General features: G+C 40.6%; 1 protein-coding gene across 1 annotated transcript in view; it reads right to left on the bottom strand.

Moving 5' to 3' along the window:
* The window catches only part of KIF26A (kinesin family member 26A), a 103,337-nt gene that overhangs the window by 59,063 nt on the left and 17,583 nt on the right, over window positions 1-26,691 (bottom strand). The window contains 1 exon segment of the mRNA XM_086462853.1: window positions 8,010-8,510. Within this exon segment, the coding sequence (XP_086318979.1) occupies window positions 8,010-8,510 (501 nt within the window).

The raw sequence follows: 26,691 nt of genomic DNA on the forward strand, positions 1-26,691 counted from the left end.
CCTTTCAGGTAGTTGTAGAAGGCTGAGGGGAGACCTTATCACTCTCTCTTCTCCAGGCTAAACAGCCCCAGATCCCTCAGCCGTTCCTCATATTAGACATGCTCCAAATCCTTTACTAGCTTGGTAGCCCACTTCTGTACCCTCTCCAGCACTTCAATGTCCTTCTTGTAGAGAGGGGCCCAAAACTGGACACAGTACTCGAGGTGCAGCCTCCAATACTATTTTTTCACTACAGTCTTTCTTAGCTTAACTAGTAACAGGAGGTTGTGCTATTCCCATAGGTGCCCATGAGTACTTCAGAGTCATCAGGAGAGGCTACTCTGCATGGACCAACTAAACCGAGACATCACAAGGGTCACCCTCCCCTTCATCCTTCCACTGCCATCTCCCCCTCTACAAAAGCCAATTGCCTTGCTCAGCTTTACCACAGTCACTTCTAAGAGGCAGAAGGGGGAGGTTCTGAACAGCAGATCCATTATCTTTGCCCAACACCACCAAAAAAACAGCAATGGACTCTTGCCTACAGCACCTTTCAAACGCTTCCTTCAACTAAGGTATTAGAAAAGAAAAAACTCATCCAGTTTTGAGATAGTGGCAGCTATGCAACCCAGAGGAATCAACTCGGAAGCATTTGGGCACCAAACAAAAGTGATAAAAATAATAGGTCAGCTTTGGAAAATGCCTAACCGCATCATCAGTTTGTATAATAATTAATATGGACACACTTCCCTAGAAGTGTTTCACACTTGAATCTTACAAGTATTACTTTCAGATTCAAAGCAAAACTCTAATTATTGATCCTTCGTTACACTGGGAAATTACCTCATCGTAGTTTTAAAGTTCTATTTATAAGTTTAATAATCTCATCATTGATTATGGTGACTGTATTCTAATTATAAATCCATTATCTCCTCAACAATGAAATAAAATCAATAATGCACGTAAATGGGAAAAAGGGAATTTAAATGCATACATTAATGTCATTTCAAGTAGCACTATTTTATGCACCATCTCTAACAAAACTGTGTCACATCATTAGCAATAATGTGAAAAAAATCTTTTTCAATTAACAGAGCTGATTTGATGCTACATTCAGTAAAGTGGCAATCCATTCCATTATGCACACACATATGAAACGCTTGAAACATCTATGAACTCTATCTATACATCATAAATTCTCCCCCAAGTGCTGAAACAGAAAAGTAGATACATTTTCTATTGATGCCTTTTAAACCTCCTTTCAGAAGCTACCACCCAGGGCATTTCACTGACTGTAGTTGCAAGTAACAAAGGGCATCAATATTTGACATATGCTCAGCCACTCATGCCACAAAACAATGGGAGATGCTTTTGGCAATGCTCACACTGTGCACAGCTTGACTACCTGGAGGCCCACAACCTCAACATGCCATCATTCCAGTACACAGCCTATAAAGTAAATGTTAAATTCAAAGCACTTTCCAAAAAATGTATGATGTTTAAGGCTATTTTACACAAGCAGGACAACTGGGCAATCCACACCTGCATCCAGCCATGCAAATTAATTCCTTCCACGTGGTATATAGAGACCACTGCAAAAGACTTTCTCTCCGCCAACCTGCACACAACTAAGGCTTGAGCTCAGCATGAATTTATCTGGTTTCTCTGAGGCATTAACCTTTGAAACCAAAGGGTGTTATTCAGCTGCAGACCACGCTTAACAACCAATGTAGCCAGCACAGAGCAGCAGCAGCCTCATAAAAGCACTTCTACACCAGATCTATAGAGTCTTTTTCAAATATTGGATGACACTTCTGAGCTCCAGCCAAAAAGTGTAGGCGTTCCTTGTAAGGTGATTCCTAATGGTGAGGTGGAATGGGATGCATTGATTAACCATCAGTTCACTGGAGAATTCATAGTGGAACACATGCACAGTATAAATGGACCAGTGGGAAGCAAAAGAAGCTAAAGGGAATGAAGTGAACAGAAAAGGCCATCCCTACAAAACTAGTTCAAAGGCAAGAGTAGAAAATTTAAACATTTGGGGTAAGAAAAGGAGGGGATTTTTTTATCTTGGAGTAGCTTATGATACACTTACTGGATGTGAGAATGACCTGTGGGCCAAAAGTAAATTTCGTGGATTATCATTTGCACATAATCTCTGAAGTCTGCTTGTCTTAAATCCACCTCTGATGAGTACAGGTGAAGTCTGGGCCAAGATTCTTTATTATTGCTTGTTGACTTCAATTGTCAACAAAGGCGAGTATGGACTTGTTTCCCTGTAAGAGCTGTAATAACAACTGCTTAGCCTAGAGGGGTGAAGGATCAAAAGAACTGTTTTCAGGTGGCAATTTGAGCCACAAGAGGGGCTGAGTCCTGCAAATAGTTACTCTGTCCCACAACTGTAAAACCAATACTGTGGCAGAAGTGTCAAATACACAGAGAGATGCAATCTACACCCTCACCTAAGAAAATGCTCATTTCCATCTTGCAGCAAATACCCTTTCTGTCAACTCTTAGTATGTGTCCTAAGTCACTCTCTGATACCTGGGAATACATTAAAAAGTAACCTCATTTGCACCTTCAGCATCCTACACTGGGGGCAATCTAGAAAAAGAGAGCACGAAGACCTTAACAGCCACACAAAACGGAGGGCTAAATTTTTATCCGCATGTTTAAGGCTGAATTTCCAACCCACGCTTTCTATGCTGGTCCGCTCCCTGGCTGCTGGGGCAGGGTCTCGCTGACTCTGAAGGCACGGCATCAGCAGCATCATCGCCCTCCCACATCACACCCCTCCCTCTGCATTTGCTAAGGCAGCAAAGTGCAAGGCAAGGCATTACTGCCCAGCTGAGACGCAACAGTCTCAGGAAAGGTCTCTTCCATGGGAGCTATAAATTAGGTTAGTATGAGAAAGCGTTTAGTAACTTGGATCAAAAGGTTTCTTTCTGCTGTTCAGACTTGTTATGGAGAGTGACCAGCAGTAACTTTGAAGACTTTTTTTTTTTTTTTTTGCTACCCCCTTTCCTTTATGTGCTTCCTCTGCAAGAGCAGTAACACCAACATCACTAAAGCTAAAGGGAAAACAGAAAAGCCTCTGTGCAGCCCTGGTCCCACCATCTGTCTGGGGTTTGCTATTGACTTCCTGCAGAATCAAGAAGTTATATGTGGAGTCTGAGAAACATCCCAAATCTCAAAGTCATCCAGATGTCTCACAGACAAGACTTATGGTCAAAGCACTATATTTTAATTGTTTCGTTAAAAAATATATTTCACACATTGTATTAACAAAAGGTCACTGAGAAAGCTATCAAGAAGGGGTTTAAAAATTAATTTAAAAATCCATTTGGTATGACATTTATCAAACTAAAAAAGTAAATGCTAGAAAGTATATCTTGTCATTCTTCTGTTTTCCATAGTCAGCTTTTCATTGTATCTTTTAAGCAAAATGTAAGTCTTCCTTGCTATAAACAAACAAATAGGATTTAAGGAAAGTCAACAGAGGCTGAATTGCCCTCAGATGAATCCATCTGGTTTAGATTAGGGTAAGCACAAGACTTATTAGTAGGAACTATGGGAAAGCTTGAATTGTGACTAAAACAACTCAGATTTTTCACATAAAACAAACATAACTCCTTTAACTTCAGAGTATGCACCCATTTGCACATGCTGTGGGTGAACCCTCCCCGCTCCGAACCTCATTGAACCAGGCCATAAACTTATACCTAACTTTAAATTTGTGAATGTTCTCAGGCACAAATATTGGACTTTTGATAAATTTACAATTTTATCTACATATGCTTTGAAAGTCTTACTTAAGTCACTTTCAGTTTTCCAGTGCTCCAACTTTTCCAATTTCCTAATGGTGCATTTCTTAATATCTTTTTAAAGCAACTTAGGAACTGGTAAAGATTCAAGGAGCCACAATATTTGCCTTATAACCAGTACCATTTGTATATATTTAAATTAGAACTACGGCATGGCAAGGATTTCATTTTGCATAAGATGAAAGAAAGCGCAATTTGCAAAACAAACTATTTCACTGTGATGTCTTTATAGCACATGGCATGGCTACTTTACCACTTTTATACAGTACATAACACTGCATAGTAATAACAGTCAATTGAAAGCATACAGCAAGTCCTCTTTTTTCCACAATACACAATACATGCAGACACTTCTAAGAGGTGTTCAAGGTATTTTCAGTAGTTTTAATATTTTACCTTCTCAGCCAGATAAAACGCATTTAGCAAGCCTGAACTCCCCTCGCCCCTCTGCTTCTGTGTTAAACTGAGTGGCAATGCTGAGCACTGCTAGCATGTTTTTTCATTTGAGTAGTAACCTTATATTCACTTGTCAGGTCTAGAATTAAAAACAATATAAAACTATTTATTAATTAAAGTTGTCAGCTGTCCACTACAAATCAGTTGTCTTACCCAGAGTTATTCCAGCTCCCTCCCCTCCACAGTACTTGCTGTCTGGTCAGACTACTTATCACTGCTGCTGGTGATTATTTTTTGTAATCTTTCACAACAGGCCACTTGGGTAAAGCAGCTGATTACATCTTCACCTTTTGCACTTTGGTTCCAACCCTAGTCTTCCCCTCCCTGGACCCTCCTCTGGATCCTTAATTACTGTTCCTCTTCACAGCTCCCGAAGCCCATGAGTATTATTTTGGTTTAAGCAGCACCCACACTATCCTTCGAAGACACAGTCCTGTTCAAAAAAATTTATATTCTATATAATGGATTTTCACACTTGAACTCCAAACATATATTAAAAATTTACGATGTCCTGCACTTCTGACCCCCAACATTCAGCCCAGAAGTGTTTTTGCAGCCATAAGTGACATTACAAGGTAATACATGTGAGTTTGGGGAGAGAGATGAGAAGAGCAGAAATCAACTCATATTTTCTCTCTGCAGACAATTCCACTACTAAAACTAACCATATATAAAAACTATGGATCCTGGAGAAACGTTTGTAGGTACAATGTCTCCTGAGGTTTGGCAGCCATACGCTGGGGTGTATTTTGGTGCCTACAAGGCACTGGGCACACAACGTCGGCCACCCATGCAAAGGTTTGCTCTGTGTCACCCCCCTGGGTTCTGCCAGCACCAGCAGAAAGCCACAGGCACCTTTGGCAGACAAGGCAAGCTAAGACAGACATCCAAGGTGAGAACGACAAAGCACCTCTTAGAGGTGCCTGTTGCTCTCCCACAACTACAAAGGAAGCCTCAGTAATTAGCTTAGAATAAACACTTGTCTTTTTGGCAGCTAAAATAGTTGGGATGAACCCCAGCCTTTACCTGTGTCCGTCTTCCCATCTTCAGAAAATTAGTCATGCTCACTTTGTATGTAGCACTGAGTTAAATCACCGAGAAGTAATGTGCTTGGGTAACAGTTCAGCACTTGGTTCAAGAACCCCTTTCAGTAAGAAAACAAGGCAAAAGTATAGTTTCTCAGTGAAACAGAGGTGTTTACAGAGTGGTCAAAATAACTCGTATCACCACTGAGAGTGTAAAGTTCCCGGGAAAGGGGCCATGTTTTTCTTCTGTATTTGTGCAGTATCTTGCCTAAACAGGGGCTGAAGACTTCAAGATGTAGTCACATTATACATAATAAATAGTCTATTCAATGCCGTCCTTTCTACTGCAATTATTCTTGCTCACGAATTCCTCTAGCCACATCAGCTTTGCCTCACAGGCAGATGGGAAAGGTTAAAGACAGACATTTCTAAAAGTATGTGTATCCACAGCTCTCTGCTTGGTTAATCTCAACCATAAACTCTGTCTCCTACTTCAGGAAAGAATAGCCAAAATCATCTCTCTAACCAGGGTTTTGGGAAAAAAATAAATAAATAAAATAAACTTTTCTAGAGGAAAGGAAGTTCGGACTTGACAATCAATAGAAGTTGTAGAATCCCAGCCTGCAAAATTGTAAAATTAAGTGAGATGAGCATCGGACAACAATGTCCTGCAGTGGATTCTGTCCTAGGCAAGGGCTATACCAGCTGATTCCTGAAGTCCCTCCAATCCCACTTCCTTCAACACCTGTGATTCCTTGGGGAAAAAGCGTAGGGGAAGCACTTTCTGCCTCACCCGCCCAAACAGTTTCATCAGACACAAGGCTCTTAATAATACAAAAGGCAGCAGTAGAATTCAAACAGACACAGACAGCACAATATGGGAAGAGATGCACAATACAGCCTTCAGTAACTACACTTGGGCTTAAATTAATAAATTTTAAAAAAAACAAAAAAGAGAGAGAAAACAACTGAAGCCTAGCTTCTCTCCAAAAAACTGCTTCTAAATCTGAACTGTACTTGCAGATGACTGGATCACATCCAAGCAGCCTCCAACAGTGTTTGTCCTTTCACTAAAGGTCACTGTTTTCCAGGCTACTGAGTTTTTTGCACATTTCTAGATCACACTTAAGCTCTGTTGCATTATACGCATTTTTTTCTTCACAGGGGTTAAATGAGGCAATTCAGTTTATCTTAGAATACTGCCATGGTTAGGGAAAATCACAGCTATCAGTCATCACAGCTAAGCAGGAAGAAATCTGGAGCTGGCTGTTAGTGAATTATTTAAGACAAGAATAAGGGCAGAGAAGGAATGAGCAGAGAAATCAAAATACTTCTTTCAGAGAGTGCAGGCTTCTTAACTCAGTAGCTTTCCCATTTTTTTTCTGCATTTCTGTGATATACACAGAATTTAAAAGATAATTAAAAGGTAACACCATATGCCTTACATTGGCCAAACTGATCCCTAACACATGGAGCAGCGTTTTAGAGAAAAGCATTCATAGCAGCAGTTCCTCATAAATCATAAAGAGCTAAATGGGCCATTTTTTTCCCTTTTCTCAATGTAAGATCATCAGAGAAGAGTGGCATCAGTGAAGATTCACTGGATTTAAAGGGGACCCCTCAAAGGTGGGATGTATGTACATTCATAAATTTCCATATGAGAGGAGGGAGGAATCACGTCTCCATCCCTTTTCTGGAAGGAAACACAACAGCCACCCTGTAAAAGTAACGCTAAACAATGGCACTCTTAATTATTTATTTCTGATGATCTTGGAGCTCAACCAGCTGCACCTACCAAGCAATATCAGGTAGTGTTTATGTATAACAGCACATAGGGCATTATGTTAAAATTAAAGCTGTCTAGCACCAACATACCTGGTCTTGCAAGATCTGTTACGTCTTTAAGTGAAAACCACACATTCTATTTATACACATTTCACCATTAGTCACACTCCCCTGTTCACTACCACGTGAAAATGGTTTAGGAATAAATCTTAGTCAAAACCAGTCATCATATTCTTCTTAGCACGATTCCACAGATAGTCACAAATCTGTAATGAACTTGCTTTCAAAGGTAACATGCAACTCTATAAAGCTCTTTCATTTCCCCAAGAGTTCTTAAAATATACACAGAATACAGGAAATCAACATCAATGCTTAAAATCCAAGTGCAATGACATTTACAAGCATGTGGCTCTGAAGCAACCTTCTGAACACCCTTCTTTACAGCAAACTGTTTTGCAGCACATCTAACCTGAAGATTAATACTCTCCATCACAGTCTATCAACAGCATCTGCCGAACTGAACACAGCCTTAGAAGTTTAGCACTAGACTTGAGGGTCAAGTTCATCTTTTATATAATCCCCATCAAGCTCCCAGAGTTTCGTATGTGACAAATTTGGCCTTTTATGATTTTCTAAAGGGGTCATCAGGTATATGACAGCCAAATAACATCACCTGCATACGTGAAGATAAAACAGGCACAAAAACATCTGAGGAAAGGATCTCACTATCTGAGAGAAGAAAGCAAATTCCTTGTGATATCTGACAGAACATCATTCAAAGCTCTTTTTCAGCTCTTCAGCTCTTCAACCGTGGTTTAGAATACTATTAGCTGATCCTCTCTAAGATAAATATATATACATCTCAAATTTTATCTTTCTCTCTCTTTATCCACACACATGCAAACAAAACTCAAGCATCTGAATTATCGCTACTTACTAGACAAGCCTGAGGCAGGAAGCTGTTCACCCTGGAGATACTCCACATGCCCTCAAGGTACTGCTGAGCTTGGATGGTGACTGAGCTCAGAGCGCCGCTGAGACCACTGGGGGCCACCGTGACTTGAACGCTGGAGTTCGGAAAACTGCCGGCACCTTGAGACCATCCAAGTCCCTTCTTCCTCTCTGCCCCAGAGAAGAGATTCGGTGACTTTCCAGGCTGCCTGCCCACCTGCCCAGCAATGAGTGGCAGGTCTCTCTGGGAAGAGACAGTGACCATCCTGGGTACCATGCTAGTCACTGCCCCAGTGCCAGAAGGGACATCGGGCATTTCTGGGTAGCTGGTTTGATTGAGGGTGTGCATCATCTGAATGGCTTCCTGCTTCAGCTGATTCAAGTGAGTGGCACAAGTTTCGCATCTGCTCTCTCCTTCATTCCTGTTTTTCTGTAAATAGTCAGGCACTTGAAGCTTGTCAAAAATTAAAGCTGATAATCGTGGGTCCTAAAGAAGTGAGGAAAGGCAGAAAAACCATACTGAGTTAAAACAATGCAGAAAGATAAAAAGAAAGAAAAAGACAAAAGTTCTCTGTGATTTGCTCTCCACCCATGGAAATACTTTAAATTTATTCTGGTAACTTTCAGGCTTTTTTTCCCCTAAGTACTCTAAAAGACTCAAAGGTTGCATAAACTAAAAGTAAATTCATTTGTATTAGACCTAGCATGAAAATTATCATCAGAATCAAACAGTGGAGCTGTGGTGTACATGATAACTACCCAGTCTTCTAATTAACTCTCCTTTGGAGACATCTAATGTGCCTGTGTTTCCCATGCTCAAGAACGTTAGTTGAGATGCTGAACCTCCAAACGTCTTAATGTGTTCCAAAGGCATACCACCACCTTAAATCCAGGAAAATTAGACTTTAAAGCATTTTAAAAATTAGTGCATGACTTGGTAACGTTTTGTTGTCCTCACCCTCAGAAATGATTAATCAAGCGGCATAAAAAAGTTTTACGTGGTGCTGCCCACAGCTGGCTCCTCTGCTAGTAAGGACTGTTATTTCTGATCTTTGCAACCCAGATGGTCGTAATATTCCCTCACGCTACAGTTGCTTTGATGAGAAATAGATTTGAGCCTACAGCCATGTGTGAAGGTGTGACAATGTGCACACTAAGAAGCTGATTTAAAAGCAACACCTATTTTGTTTCCACAGAGTAATTTCCCCCGTCCCTCCCCCTCTAGTTCATTTTAAGGCTGCCTAGACATTTTAAAACCAAGCTCTCTGTTTCCAGTTCAGATATAGAGTTACCTATCTCCCGAAACACACAAACGCCTTCCCATCCCAAGCCTGCTACTGTAAAGATTAGTCAAGAGATTAAATCCAGCCCTGTTGTAAATCTGCTATCAAGACTAATGCCATGCAGTAAAACTGACCCAACTTCACACACACTCTTGTTGAGCTCTCTAAACAATTAAGGTTTTAATGAAATCACAGTGCAGCCAAAAGTTTATTTGTGTAATTATTTTAAGTGAAAATATTTAATTTGCTTGTTAATAATGAGGGCACACAAAGCTAGTAAGTCAGCCATCCAACATATGCTGGGGGTATCCCCAGATCAGTAGTCATTTTAAAAAATGTATTACTTTATGCCAAGCTGCAATTGCTCTCTAGGAAATTAATGTCCTATTAGAAAACTAACTAATTCTGGTTTTAATTACAGCAGACATCAATAAAACTCTTTTAAGAAAGTCTTGGCACTGGTACTTTGGCTTATTCTCTTTCAATTGCGCTATTTCCCTTTGCTCTGAATTCAGAAAGTCCTAAACACCGGCTAACTTCTGCACCAGCAGCCTGAAATTTATCTCATTTTCAGCTGCTGGACTACTCCTGCAATAGTTTTTAATCCATCTCACAAGACACAGTACAGTGTGGAAAGAAACCATTGTAAGCATAACCAGTGTCACAGCACTCTGAAGCCAAAAGCCATTAACAAAGTTGCGCTTTCCAAAATAATCTAAATTATTGTTTATCTACTGACTTAAAAAAAAAATACTTCTCAGGGCAAGGAAAGCTACTCCTACTGCTGACTGAACAATAAATTGCATTCACATTAGTGAACCAGTTTAGAAAATCAAGTGAAAGACACTGTTTCATTTTTGTCTTCTCTCTTTATTGAGGTTTAGATCCTGGTAAAAATGCCTTTGCGGTTGCACCATTTGCCTACCCTCATGAGCAAGAAAATTCTTTCCTTCCAAACCTCCCAGAAGACGATAATACTAAATTAACAGATATTAGTCAGAAAAAAAAAGTAATTAATATTTTAGGAACTTTTCTCTAACCCTTCAGCAGAAAGTGCTACTGGTTAGACTTAAAAAACATCAAGACTCAGTGCTGCAAGCACTACTAAGCCTCAGGCAAAACAAAGGCCATGAAGTCTATCTCCCAAGAAAAACAAACAGCACCACTCCACAGAAACCTTTCCAAGGGAGAGCCCTGTGAGTAAATTCTTGCCGAGGCTGACACACAGCATCTACTCAAACAGCCCCAGACACAGCACCTTCCAGTGCCAGGTGCCCCATCCGCAGCCAGGCACATCCCTGGGCTTTCTCCTTTGATCCAATTTGGGCACACAAGGAAGCACCTGCAGGTCCCGATTGTGCGAGCCTCATCTGGCAATGTTTAAAATTGCTATCAAATGTCAAAAGTTTCAAATAAGCAATTAAAGCGAATTACTATGTGAAACAGGCTTCTCATTTAAAAGAAACTACTTCTTTTGATGTAAAGAAAATTAATGACCCCAATTCTAGCTCCATAAACACAGTTTACAATGTTAGGCAGACCAGAGTCAGGCCTGTCTTGTGGTTACAAGGAAACCAAGTGGATGCGATATTAAAGGGGGGGAAAAAAAAAATGATTTATTTAGAAAATTACACAGAGCAAACCATATAAGCACACAGTATGTCAAATTTAAACCTTCTAATTTATTTACAGGAAAAAAAAAAAAAGGAAAGAAAAAAGCCATCTCATTTCCAGTGCTTGTATTTTGCCAAGCATTTACAAGGAGTCTTTTAACTCACTTATCCAGCCTCTGTGATGCCCAGTTTGCATCTGTGGCCACCTTCGTCCAGCACCGCACCAAGGGCCCAGCTGTACGGTTAGATTACTTTTATTTTTCCACTCTGTGCAACAAAAACACCTGGCTAATGGTTGGGTGTGAAGGGCAGAGGAAACACAAGTTACTGTTAAAAACATTAACCGTAACTTAAAAGTTAAGCCAGCCCCATTAAAGGGGTTTTACTACCCGGTGACAATGCTTGATCCCAGGGAGCCCCTGCTTCGGCAGCTCACACCCTAACAAGGCTGGGGTAGAAGTTACACTCTCATGTTTTACAGAGGGAAGAAATAAAACTTGAGTGACCAAATGTGTTAGGCACACACGTGGGATGGGAGGAAGCCATTAAAGCCATCCTTGTTACAGCTCCGCCACGGAGAGACAAGCCAGACAAAGGGGGTGTGCAAGTCGCTGGGGGGATTGGCACAAAAATTAAACATACAACATACAAGCCTCTATTCCAAACAGTGCTCCAAAACCAATTTAGTCCACTCTGCTACAAAGAAGATGAGTCCTTTATTCCTGCACAGCATAACCAAACTATGCTGTCTTTGTCACATCTACTTTCCAAAGGCCATTCTTACCTTCTGAACAAGTAGGATAAGCAAAATACTGTGATGGTCTAACATTTACAGCTTCCCCTCCCACTACAGAAACCAAAACCCTAATTTCAGTCTCAGCTTGTTAACTTTTGCGTACAAATTTTAGATATTCAAACATCACAGACTGTTAAAAGGGTAAAATAAATGGTCCCACTAGGGACAACTCCACTGGGAAGCCCAGCAGCCTCCAGCAAGGTCAAGGCACAAGATAATTATATGTACTTACGTGAGGAAGAATTTAGTGAAATGCCTGAATTTACCACTGTTTTTCAGCAAGTGGTTCTTACAGACACAAACAAACTTGCAAACTGCTGCTGGGAGACTAAACACACACGTGCAAACTGCCCACATGAGGAAGAGCACACTGACACGGTCCACAAGCCCTTCCAAGCTCAACCAGGCAACATGGTAAACTTGGAAAACCAAGATTGTGCACCCGCTAGGACACAAGGCAAAAGACTCATTCAGTTCAACACCAGCTGCATTTAGCCTGGAGTTTGCCTTCAGGCTTTATTTTTGAAACCAGGAGTAGAGAAAACCATCTCAGATTTGAAAACACATCCAGCAACATATAACAGAAAGAAAGAAACAGTCATTTTAATTCACGCTTCCCTCTTGGAGGTATACCTCAGTTGCTGCTGCCTCCCTGTGAACTCCAGCGAGAACCAAGCAGGGTTTCAGCTATGCAGGTAACACTGATGTGCTGCATGTGGGGCACACACACAAACCCCACATCTCACAACCGTAAAACATTACAGCCTGAGACCATTGCCCTTGAAACTACAGACACAGTCAAAGAAACTGGATGTGGCCAAAGCCCAGCAGCCCCGAAAAGCCCCTCTGCAGCTTAGACACCAAAATCATAGCCAAGCTCTCAAAAGCATGCAAGACCAAATAGCCTTGCTGGAGCTGACCTCTTTTGAAAATCTGAAGCAGTCTGTCAGTGATATTGCACTTAAAAAATAGATTATTTTGAAATTTTAGCTCAATCTGTAATTTCCCAAGTATTTAAAGTCTTCAGTTAGATTGTTTGTTTAGTTAACAAGGTGTAATAGAGAGCTTTTCCATCGCAAAAGAGAAACAAAGATACAAGCTTTAAATCTTACCTGCAGCTACTGAATTGTAACTCCCAAACTAAGCAAGAGGAGGACGCAGAAAAGCATCTGGATTCTCACTTAAGAAGTCCCTGAAGTAATACCCACCCATCTGTAACCTAATCCTTTCAGCGAGGAACTATCCACAGAGTGCGAACAAACGATGACGAACAAATGATGAAAAGTCAAATTGCCAACAATCATCCTCAGTAATTACCTGCAATTCTGCCTGGCACTAGTTTCTGCAATGTAAGTGTATCTGGAGCAGCATTCTGAATTAAATTAAATTCCTGATATAAAGATAATTAAAAACAAAGAAGAATCCCTGAATGTCACACTGAAATATATACTTAAATACAGACCTAGGTAAACAACATTTTTAAAGGATGCTTTGGGAGAAAATAATGTACTTTCCCAGTGCAAAAGAATCAATGTTAATGATTTTTTGTCTTAATTGTCTTTCCAGATTTCTGCCATGCTGCTTACAAATTAGTTTTTACCTTACATGACACTGTGAAATACGCACTAATATCTTCTATATTGACAAATACTTCGAAGGCTGATGCTTGCTTTCAACTATATAGTAGTCATTGTCAGAAAAAGAGAAAGAGAACGCTATACTCGGCAAAACCAGAGACTGCTCAATGTCGTCAAGGAAAAAAACAGTGCTAATGGTTAACTTTTTTTTTTTAAAAGAAATTTCCAAGTAGCTGAATATCTCAAGGGAGTAAAAATATGAGCTGTAAGTCTTCAAGTAACTCATGTTGTGAATTCATTCATTTACTGATCTAATCTTATCAGAATATAAACAACCAAGGAAAAACAAACACACAAAGCTTTTACAAAAACAGAATTCACCAGAAGTCCCATCTCCTGAGGGTTAAGGGTATCTGGAACTTGCAGTGTAACTTTGCTGTCCTTGAAAACAGCCCTCTGAATAAGTAGGAGAGCAATCCACATTCACAAAGTGAGCAAAATGCACACTCATTAAAAAACAAATAGATGCATTTTTAAGGCCAAATTCCACCCAACCTCTCTACCTGAATGTCTCACTACCTTTAGGCGGAAGATTAATTTAAGTCAATGGACTGTGGTCCTCCTCCCACGCTGTCCGCTAGCAGGTTTTCTTCAAATCTCTCCAATCCCATTATTCTGTTTCTAACCACAACCTCAGGTACTGCACACAGACATATCCCACTGACTCTACCCAGCTGAGACTCAACCCAATTTCTTTTCATCTTTAGCATCCCAAAGAGTTTTGGGGAAAAAAAAAAAGTATTCATGCACATTTTCTCACTTATTTTATAAGTACACTGCATCTCTCTTAAATGGCACCCATCTTTCTAACAAAACTCAAGCAATACGATAAATCTGCTAAAAAACGCATGACCCCACACTAAAAATGACTGTAGTGTGTTTAGTTATTCTGCAGCCTCCACTGAACTCTATTTATTTCCATTTCCTGCCCACTTTAATGTACTTCAGTGGCCCGCAGTAAAGTTAAAGCAATAGGTGTCTGTCATAAAGATGAATAGTGCTATTGGAATGCATAATACAGTGGAAAGAGGAAATGAGAGCAATCTGGTTTATTTACATCTCAGGCCCCCATCAGCACCTCAACCCACCTCCCAATGGTTTCAGCCGCCTTTCCTGTTATCTTGCTGTATAGTCCCCTGCAATGATTTGGCTTTTAACCTCGCAGAACCAGAGGGTATGAGCTGATCTCCCAGATTTGCGTTCATGAGCTGGCAGGGTATTGGAGCAAACAGCCATGCGGTGTGTTAGTGCAAAGAAAACAAAATAAAGGTAGTGGTTGTGATTTAAAACAATTAAAGACACAAACAAAACAAAAGACCCCAAAGAGATCTGCTATCACAGTTAAATTTAGATCAACACACAGGAACCTGACTACTTCTGAAAAACAGTAATTACTGTATCACAAAATATTACTTTTAATCTCCTTTCTTTACGATCTAATTAAACAGATATTTTACTTGCCTTTGGAAAATGTTTTTCTTAATTTCATTCAATTTTAACATTTGGTGTATTCTATAAACTACACATCCAAACTAGCATGTAATTTTGTGCTTATTTTTAATAGTGTATGACTTCATTTAAAAATAATGACTTTTAATTTGCATGTTTATTGTTGGTTTTAAGTAATCCTTTAATTTTCCCTCTTGGGTCTGTGGCTTACTGTAGCTTCACAATGCAAATTCAGTACTGATTTTGTCCATATGAAAACGCTGTCTTCCAACACCCATTGTGTCTTTTTTTCTTTCTCTCTTTTTTTTTTTTTTTTTTTTTCAAAACCTTCATCAAAAGTATTATCATTTTGAAGAGCAGCAAGTGTATGGTGAAATAGTTGCATACACATCACCACACAACACTTTGGTGTCTGAAAAGCCTTTGTTTGATTATTACTTTCAGAAACAGCCACTTAGAGTTATAGAATCATAGAACCGTTTGGGTTGGAAAAGACCTTTAAGATCACCAAGTCCAACAGCTAACTTAGTCGAAGTTGCCTTTCAGAAATTCCAACAAAAACTTCTGATAGAAATTAGACACTTTTATTTAAAGGATAAATAGCTTTCTATCCTTAACTATTTCTTCCTTGAAAGCAGAGAGTAAATGTTCAGAATTATAAGCATGGTAAATTAGGTTATAGAAACTCTGCCTATTACACTGCATAAAAAGTCACAACTTCCCTCTCCTATTAAAAGCAAACTGAGTGCTTACGAAAAGTATTAGAACAACTACTTAGAAAACCGATGCTCTCTGATACCTTCATTACATTGAATGCTACCTACTCCTCATACAGTTTGAGTTCAGTCAGGCTGCTCAGATAATAAGGTAGTTCTGAATTTTAGCATAGGGACGAAAATCAGAGCACAGCACCACCACACAGAAAACATGCTGCCTTGTCAAAATGCCTCAGAAACATCAACTCTTAATAGCATTTTATTGGAAACAAAAGGCTGTTTCCACTATTACAATTATTTAGGCAACAGCCTGTGTTTTCAGGATGACAAATTGCAATGGTAAGCCTTGTGGGACAGACTTCTTCACTGATGAACTCTGCTTGGTGACCAGGAACCCAGCCCAGACAGCCCAGCTAGGAGAGGAGTCATGCCGCAGATGAGATCTTCACCATCTTTAAGTGATTGTAACCGCATTTGTCCCAGCAGAACCGTGCCCATTTGTATCAGGCAGACCTCTAATGAGGGAGTTCAAGAACTCTGGACACCAGCCACACCGAAGGCGACTTTGACTTAGAAAAACTGGATAGGAAAAAAGTGCTTGAAGCACTCATGACATCTGTATACAAACCCTACAACTGTTTCAGTCCAACCATCTGAATCCAATTAAAAGAATGCTCAGCAGCAGAAGTTAGGGAGTGGACACATTTTCCAAATGAACATCATTAGCATAATGTAGGTTTAAAATCAACTACGAAAACCAATGCTTGGCGTTGGATCACACCCTCTTAGTGTCTCTTTCACTCGCTCATTTTATCAATTATTTGTTTGGTAAATGAATACTTGAGGACTGCACAGAAACAATTTAGCTTTCACAGCCGAAGGGCTGCCCATTGTGCACTCCTCTTGCAAGCTACAAATTGCTGCATATAGTGCACAGTTAGGACACCAGGCAGTCTGTCTCCAGAAACAAAGTGGATTACACTTATTCTTCATCTTAATTAAAGTGCCACTGCCTCAGTTCAATGGCTTCACCAAAAACCAACTTATTGGCTGAAAAATTCTGTGTTTACATGTGAATTTAAGCAGTAGTGTAGTGTGTTAAGAGTTTTTCCTTTTTCTCCTTGCTTCGACTTAATTAAGGAAAAAAAGAAGAAAAAAAAAGTCTAAGCAGGGATGAACAGAAAAGGAATGAGGAAGCATATTTCTAACTCCTCAACCACAAGTAGGCCACAGAGTGCCTGAAGAGTCTGATCTAGTTCCTTTGCCTACTAGGTGGCATGTGTGAGACACCACCTCCCTCTCCAATCTGTTCATCCCACAGCAGCTCTTTAAAATGGATCCTTGGATGGGTTTTTTTAATTACTACTCTTCAGCAGAGGAACTTCAGCAAGGTAAGTCACAAATTTGACATCAGCTACCTGTTGGAAAGTGAAGTCCTGGCACTTCCACTGTCTCTGGACTTGTATGGAAGTAAGGTCCATGGCTGTCCCTTGGTTTCAGTTAAGATACTGGTGTATAGAAATAATCGACCATGTTTTTCTGGCCCCATCTTGCATTAGAAAGAAAAGATAAATATGCAGATCCTAAAGGCCATCTGCAGGTGGGGGACACTGCCCAAAGAATCAAATGATCCTATGGAATCTCATTAGGGTGAAGTATGATCTCAGCCATATGAACAGCAAATTAAGACAGACCATTTGAGGAGCGTCTATAGGACAAAAAGCTGTTTAGAAAACAAGAATGTTGTGGAAAGTTCAAAGAGTGTGGTTTATTTAGTTGGGAAGAGAGAAAACTGAGCAGACTCCTCCAGTACACAAAAAGAGACGGGTGACCAATTACTTTCTGTAACCACCTGGGGAAGGAAAATAAGAAATCATGCCACTTTTCACCAAAGACTCCTTAAGAAAAACTGTCAAAGGTCAGTGAATACTGGCAAGTGCTAGAGAATGATGTTGAGCAATCTCATTCCTTTGTGACAGGTTCTGAAGAGCAGGTGAGAAATATCTATGGGAGGTGATCAAGAGACAGGTGATCCCATTTCAGTGGAGGAAGCTGGACTACTTTTTAAAGATCTGAAGATCCTTTTCCAGCCCTACATTCTTATGATCCTAGTTTTGGAAAGATGAGTAATGTATCTGTAGACCGAATTGTCGCTTGGGTTCAAGTGCCACAGACAGACAAGGAATAGAGACTTCAAAATACTATTCTCCTTAGATGACTATTCAGTAACCTACACTAACTTGTTCACAGTAAGTTTTCCTACTTGCATCATTCCTCTATTAATTCCATGGCACTTGTTCTAGTTGTGGCTCTCTGTAGCACCTTGAACAGTAATTCTTTTGCCAAATACTCACAGCCCATCACCATGATACCCAAAACATTCTTTATCATTAACTATACTACATACATATATTCCACTTTCAATCTACCCTTACAGATAAAAAGTACCGAATTGTTACATTTCATTCCCTGAAAGTTCAGGTGATAACTGTAAGAATCCAAAGGAGATGCCTAAATTAGATGGTATAAGTCAAACTGCTCCTATCTGGGCATAACATTCTGGAAATAAACATAATAATCAAGATTGATTAAAACTTCAGATATAAGACTCGGGGGGGGGGGGGGGGGGGGGGGGGGGAACAACAACCAACCAACCAAACCAACCCAAAGAGTTGCATTACAGTAACTAGACTATCTCCTTGCAAAGGTTCAAAAAAACCTCATTGCAAAGCCCGCTAAAAGGAGCTGTGAAGGAATGCAAGACATCTCAGGGTTGCTGATGATACACCAGGAATGTTTGTAACAGGATGGCTTGAGAAAGGTGAATCCATAGCTATCTGCAGGCTTATCTGTACAGGTTTTTTCAGAGGCTCTGCCATCAACACATGTCACAGCACCTTCGAAAAAAATTTTCTCAGTAAACCTGTTATTCCTCTGACCCTGAGACATTTCTATCAGGTTTTCAGGAGTACAAATAATCACAAAAAGAGGTGTGGTTTCCCCCAGATACCCACAGAAATGACAGATGGGCAGAGATAACCAAAAACCTAAATATATACACTGAATAAAGAACAATAAATCAGAGAATATTTTGGGTTGAATGGGACCTTTAAAGGTCATCTAGTCCAAGCCCCCTGCAGTGAGCAGGGAACCAGTTAGGACTAAGAACTAGTTACTTAAAGAGCTCCTGAAAACCTAAAATAGTCCAGTATGCTCTATGGCTGTAATTTGCTTACAGACTTCTATTTCAACAGTTACTTTAGATGAAAAGTTCAGCACTTAGCACCACAACATCATGGACCATGACCTAATAGCAGTGTCATAGCAAGACACTATGTAGAAACATAGCAAGGACAAGATTAGTAGTAGTAGTACAATATCTGGTTTTGTTGATCCTGTTGGTTCTTCAACAGCCATTACCTGAACAGTATAAGATAATCCTTATCTACAAAACAACTTACTTCTAATAGTCCTAGGTCAAATCAATCAATTGCTTTGCATGAGAGTAGCTTGGCTTCCCATAAGAACAGCACTGTTTGCAAGTTGGCTGCTGTCCTTTGATCTTAGTCTCGTAACAAGCCTCTCCATGACTATACTGCATTGTGAACAGTGAAGCATGTATCCAGCCTTGAATCCTTCAAATATGTGACTGGGCACCAAAACACATGGTACATTTTCTACACAACCTAAAAAACAAGTAAGACTTGCCTTTGTCAGCCCAGCAAATCACAGTTGTGTGAGTGGGACAACACAGTCCTGTAATTAATACCCACCTGTAATCCTTATTGTGAGAAGCCCTGCAGTGGTCCTGTGAAAACCGCAAGCTGTGCAACCTCTCCCCAGCCAAAGGGCTGGTGTAATCAAACAGAAGCAACTCCCTTTGCCTAAGGTCTCTCTTCTACAAATATAAATCAATGTGGCTATGCCCACAAGCAGACAAAAACCCACTCCACCCATGCTCAGAGCATCCTGAAAGCCATGTTAATAAGGTTTATAAACTCCGCTACGACACAGGGCATAAACATTTTAAACACATGAGCAAAGTGTATCTGCCTATAATACACACACATGTAGACATGCCCACAGATGGCTGATGAAAATACCTCTGTAAACTCTTTCAGGCTCCTCACGCACAAAAAAAAAGCCTTATCTCCTGAGACACAGAAACAAATACCTGGCAACAACTTTCAAAACCCTTCAAGCCAGATCCTATTAAAACCAGCATCTAAGAGATTAAAGGCTCTAGCTCATCCTACCAGTCACACTTACAGGGCTCTTAAACATTTACTGTACCTAACATTGCTTCTATAGAAATTCCACAAATGTAGACAATGCCTAACATAATAGGATATATTTATGTTTCCATTCAACTGAAGGTACTACAGAAAAGGATTTTTTTTTTTTAATTTGTATTCTGAAACGTTGGAAAAGAAGCTGCCTCATCACCTGCTGGAAAAGGCCAAGTACAGAGGAGGAAAGGGCTCTTTTAAGAAGAGAAATTACAGCCCCAGAGTGAGACCTGGGCCCTAAATAAATCCATGGTAACATTCACACTGAATGCAAAGTCAGTACTTCTCCCTCTAAGTTGAAGCATCCTGTTCCTAGCTTCAAATCAGCAACCACCTCTTTAATGAACTTGCCTCTTAATTTCATAAAACGCCCAGGAAATGCATGTTTGTAGATGTTGGGTGATCTCAGTGCGCAATTTTCCTCTTTCATTTTAAAATGACGTTTTGTGACAGTGGAGAATGTGCCAAATTTGCAGTAAATCACTAAAAAATACAGATGACATCCAAGTTGCCTTAGTATTATTATTAAGGATGTAAACACACATTTAAATCCAGAAAACTGTGTGTAATCAGGCCTTGCTAACTTCCTTATAAAATCTGACAGCTCATCAAAAGCTCATCATTGTAGACAGTGCCGAAGCAGTTCCACAGATCATTAGAGTTAAAGGCCAGTGAAGATAACCATCTTGTCTGGCCTCCTGCACATCACAGCTCTGCTAATTTCAACCAGAAGAAGCACTGACCCCAATAGGCTTATTTAATGAAAATAGATGCTTTAGTATTTTAAGAAACACTTTTATTTGAGCCCACATGTCTTCCCAAAGCCACAGTACTTCAGAAAGAATCATGTTTTTCAAGTATATGAACAGAAAACATACAATCAAACAGACAGAGACAGCACTTGAGGTGATGTAAATCCAGCGCTGACACACACTATTCTTTTCTCCTGTGCCAGTTTATATCAGCTGAAGCCAGAAACTCCACTTCCAATGGTCAACTTGAGAAATCCAAGTGGTTGATTCCAGGACTCTCAGCACCATCCCAGACACCGATTGTGTACTGGTAATATTTGATTTACGCTTGCAGCTCTAGTCTCAGAGAAACCCATTATGCAAGATATGCTCAAAGATGTATGTTTTACTTCACAAGACTGATGCTGTGATTCACAGGGAAAACCTGCACAGAAGGCACAGGCTGGGATGTTATTGCTTCAGCTCAAAACAGCAAATAGTCACTGAAATAAATTAACATCAGCATCTCATGGAAGTCCCTGCATGAGGAAGTTAAGCAAGATTTATTCAAGACCACAATCTCAGGAGCAATTCATCAGAATCAAAGGTAAGCCAAAAATCAAATAAATGAAAATGGGACCAGCTAGAATAACAAAGCAGCACAGCCAAGGCAGCAGCCACACGACAGCCAGAGGCATCTCCAGAGCGATACGAACAACTGTCCACAGCTCTTGCCAATGAGCCAGATGCTGCTGCTGGAAGAAGGCTTGTGTTGATATAAACTCGGAGATGCGAGATGCTTAACACCAAGAGCAATCATTCTTCATGATTTCCACGTGGCTGCCAAGCTTCACTATTATGCCACAAAGAGTTGAAAACAAACTTCATGTAGATTCTACATGACATCAACCTCCCCCACCCTCCCCTTACTACTCAAACAAACCAGTGATTTGGGTGTAGCTATATATGACCTGATGCTTTTCCTGAGTTAACAACAGAACCAGGAAAGAATACTGTTGGCTAAACAGCTCACTGCACACACACTGCCAGAAAACCAATGAACTTATCATACTGTATAGGAAATTCCTATCTTCCACAGCAGTTAGTGACCCAACAGTGATTGATTTTATAATCCCAAACTTGACTTACAAAGTGACTTCCTCTGGGGCCAACTTTCCATTACCCAGCATGTGGAAAATTGCATGGGGTCAGTGCACTATGAAAACCAAGGAAAAATAAGTGCTATTTAAACCCCAATTCTACTGTGCCTCCACATTCTTGCTTTCCTAAGGGAGATGCACTTTTGACAGTTACTTCCTTTCCCTGCCCTGACATCCTATCTCCACCATACACCAGCTGGGCACTCAATCAAAATAGAAACAACAACAGGAACTAGCAGCTATTCATTACAATAGGATCAAAACATTTCTAGGTACTAGTGGTTCGCCAAGTCACTGTCCTTGAAGATCCTGCCGCAATCCCATTTTCCCTCCCATCGCAGACACCGTTACTGAAAGTGGCTCCACTTCAATGTCAAGCACCATGTATTAAAAATCACGGCTTTTTAATCTGAAGCTACTCAGTGGCAGGCAATCACATCTCAGAACTGCAGGAGGCAATGAAAACTGGGCAGCAGAAAGGTGAGAAAATTAACTGGCCAACAACATAGGCCGATGTTTATCCTTTATTTTAAATCAAGATAACATTAGCTCCAGTCTATAAAACCAGAATTGCACTGCACACTAACTACCACCGTAATCACAGAAACAGCACCACAATATGACTACTGGATGCTAATTATATCTTATAAAGAGTTAAAGACAATCAAGTACATGTAATAAAGATTTATATGCAATTTTCCACTGACCTGGAAACAGATTCATTCATTAATAAGTTAACATTACTACCAGGAACAAAGCAAACAGTTATATCTACATGACAAAATACATGAAGCACAAAAGCCAGATGTTGGGTCCTTTCATCAAGGAAGCAATTATTTAATTCCTGGGAAAAGAATTTCTCTCTCATTGTTTCATCAATACATAATATTGCTCACAAAAGCCCCAGTCCTGGCTCCATGGCCTGGTCTGGGTACAAATCTGCAGCATCACACAGGGCCACGAACTCAAGTGCCTCCTCTTCCCACAATGCAGTTGCTTCTGGGCAGTGAGCACAGAGCAAGTGGACACATCCCCAGACCATATACACATTCCCCCATTCACACACATCTGCACAGACCCCAAAGTGGCTGCCAAGACTGTGCTTCCCCTTGCACCTCTCCAGGAAGGCCAGTTCTTCATGGGTAAGCATTATAGCGAATGCCAGGGAGCTGCCTACACTGTCCCTGACAGCTGCTGACCTCCAGCTCCCAGACATGAGGGGTCCCTTGGCCACCAAACTAACAGCTCCTCACTCCAAGCACCATCAAGAACTGCTGGTCTTTGTTCAGACATTTTGGCCATACTCTCCTCACTTGTTGTCCCTCCTCCTGGATAACAACAGCCATCATCTCTCAACAGATGGACACCCAACAGCTGCCATCAGCAGCCACCCAAAGATCATAGAATAGTTTGGTTCGAAGGGGCCTTTAAAGATCATCTAGGTCCAACTTGCAGGGGACACCTTCCACTAGATCAGGTTTCTCAAAGCCCCATCTAACTTTACCTTGAACACATCCAATGGTGGGGCACCCACAACTTCTCTGGGCAACCTATTCCACTATCTCACCACCCTTGTCGTAAAGAATTTCTTCCTTGTATCAAATCAAAATCTACCCTTGTCTAGTTTAAAACCATTACCCCTTGTCCTAACACTACAGACCTTGCTAAAAAGCCTTTCTTCGTCTTATAAGGCCCCTTTACGTACTGAAAGGCCACTGTAAGGTCTCCCCGGAGCCTTCTCTTCTCCAAGCCGAACAACCCCAACTCTCTCAGCTTTTCTTCACTGGAGAGGTGCTCCGGCCCTCTGACCTTTTTTCATGGCCCATGTTTGGCCTTACCCCAGAGTGCTTACAGAGGCAATAAGAGTAAATATTTACACGCTGGTCACATCCATAGGCCCAGCCGGGTCTAGGCCCCCCTGTGTCAAACTAGCAACTCTAAAGCATTTAATGATTTTACCAATAAGCAAACAGTAACCTACACAACAAGCAATTCAGTAGTTTTGTGAACTACACTATGGACATCATAAGTGAAGAAACACGTCCCTCTGCATGGTTACTCGGAGGCTGTCACTAGAGAAAACAGCCAGATTCAGCCTGAAAATACCATGTGTAAGGTACACTCCTGAACAAGACACACAGATAGAAGCACTTAATAAACAGATCCATTAACTAGGAAACATCCCTGCAGCAATTAAAACTTTGCAAAATACTACAATGTACACCTGCTTATTGCTCTGACATCTGCTTAGGTTTTCTATGTGTTTGTAATTTGGACCAAAGAGAAAGATAATTGAATTTATGGACATACCATGACAAAAATGACAACAAGGTACTGTTAACTGTTCATGAAAAATGGCACAAAAACTCAAATAAAGCATGTGCACTGTTTGAAACGTTTAAAAGTTACCACATTTTATAATGAACCATATACAACCGAATGATGTTTCTCCTTTCTGCTAAAGAACAATTTTATTCTGAACTAAGGTTTGCATCATAAAATGACTGGAAATTCAGTCTGAACAATTGCAGTTGTGCTGAGCACACTTTTAGGCATACGACAATTTCATAATGGTCATTGGGGATGAAGAGCTAAAATTCTGTTGCAGACTGAATTTAAGACATTTCACATAAAATTGCATATCTCGGCAAACAAATTAATTGTTAAGCTTGCAACCTCATAACATTACAGCCATTATTCAGCATATGTAAATCTGATTACCTCAAAGTATGAGTACTATTTTCAGTACAAGGACCCAATTACTTTATAAAGGGTCCAAAAAAAAATGTCTGAAGGCATCATTAAAAGAAAACAAATATAATGAGATCTGTTTTAACTTTACACAGTCTGAGTTACCTTGACATTATGCAGCTACAATACGTGACCCAACGTTCCCAAGTAAGTGCCCTGATTAGTATTGTAAGTCTGTCTTTTAAATAGTTCCTTCCTGTTTAAAATTTAGAAAGCCAAATGCGTTTTCCCACCACTAAGCATTGTGTAAGACTCCTTTCTCTTCCAGCAAGCTGGCTGAAGATGGATGAGCTTGCAAACTGATATCATTTTTAATTACGTGTTTTTCTCTCATTACTAATTTCCTAAACATGTCTCTAATCTTGCAGTGAAATCTCTGAGCGCAGTAGGTGTAGCCACATACATCATGCTCTAGAAAATTAATATGAGATAATGATCAGGACTGCCATCACAACATAACCTGAAACAAGCAAGATACACTAGAGGTGATACATACTCATTAGACTCTGATCTCAAGCATTTCTGGAAAGCAGCTGTTAATGGATGGTTTCCCTCCCTCCTACGTCTTGGAGCCAATAACACAGTTATTGGGGTCTAGGGCAGGGAGATGCTTCAAGCAACCTCCCCTTTGCGCTTCCCACCAGGCAGTTACAAGCTTGTGATGCCCAATGCATATTCACCGCTTCTCGTCCTTACCCTAAATACTCTGCCAAGAAGCACTGTTTGCATAAGGGAGCCATGACCATCTGCTCCTCTACAGAAGGTAAGCACAGGTATCCCAGCTCCCTCCTGCCATCAGGGGTCCAACAGCTCCCTCCACCAAGGACAACGTCTCCTGGTGGGGCTGTCCTCTCCAAAAGCACAGACGCAGAGCAGAAAGCGTTGGAGGTAGCCGCACCCACCAAACAGGTAGGAAGGCACATGCCCACGCAAGCCCCAGGTACCAAAAGGGGTCACACACCCAGCAGCTGTCTGCATCAGATGCTCTTTTGGCAGGCAGGAATCAGGACTATGTATAGACTCGTCAGCTTAGGTCAACCAAGTGCCAGCCAGTTATGCACATGGGATCTCATTCCTCAAGTATCTCTCACTACCTGAAAGGCACTGCACAGCTAAACGTGTTGCAGTGTTCTTCCACCATTAAACCAACAGGGGAAACAGTAACTTTTAGGGGGAAAAATAAAAATTAAAAAAAAAGGGTAACCATCACTGGGCTTTCTCCCCAGCTAAACACATCACACACCAAATTCTTAAGGGAATGATGCTTTCAGCACACCAGCTGCCTTTTATTTGGGAAGTGTCAGCTGATGAGAAGAGGAAAATCCTAGGAACTGTTCAGAGTGGCTGACATTTAAGAAATCAAATAAAGCAAAACAAGACAAATCACAAGCACTTAAATAATTTTGTACCTTCTAAATGGTCTTAAAATATGTTACAAGTATGACTCCAGCTACTTACTCAAAGAAAAGGGATCACTGCTGTTTCACAGTCAAAAACATGAAGGCAAAGAGAGATTAGAAATACAGGTGAAATATATACTAGATAAATGCACAGAAGAAATGGTGCATATGTAAGGATCACCAGCAGGAGGGCTCTGGTATATATGCTTGCAACTCACTAGCCTGTAATCACATGGTGAGCAAAATTCATGTGCTAAATGGGGTAAGTATGCCTAAAAGTGCAAATGCTAGCTGACTTGCCCTAGGTCCCTAGGGAAGCCTGTAGCACAGCAGGTGCAAGTAGGCTGAAGTTGAGATGTTTCACTGTATTCACACACACTGCTATGGAACCTGGCTGATGCAAAAATTACACAATTTCACGTTTTCTTCTTAAAAAAAGTCAATGATTTCCCAAAATGGCTACCAAAATTTCAGCCTGTTTTTCCACTTGTCATCCATCTACTGACCAAGATCAAGAGCTTTAAATCCAGCCTTGAATTCCTCAAGAACTTGATGAAGACATTTGACCTCCTACAAGAGCACTGGTTGTTCCTGAAAACAAATACTTCTTTTCTCCTAAACTTAACTCATTCAGGAAATGGAAGGAAAAGCTTGGGGATGCCCCCAATTTCTCTTTCCTACAGTGTCTTGAAAGGACCAGGAAGAGGACAGGTACAAACCTAAGGCTTCATCAGAGCTCTGCTGTGCACCACCCACCCCCTTGACTGGAACCAGCACCCACATAAGACTCGTGACAACACTGAGCTGCACAACGCAACCCTCCACCTCAGGTGGGAATTAACT

The sequence above is a fragment of the Leptosomus discolor genome, chromosome 3 (assembly GCF_034619465.1).
Source record: "Leptosomus discolor isolate bLepDis1 chromosome 3, bLepDis1.hap2, whole genome shotgun sequence".
NCBI lineage: Eukaryota > Metazoa > Chordata > Aves > Leptosomiformes > Leptosomidae > Leptosomus > Leptosomus discolor.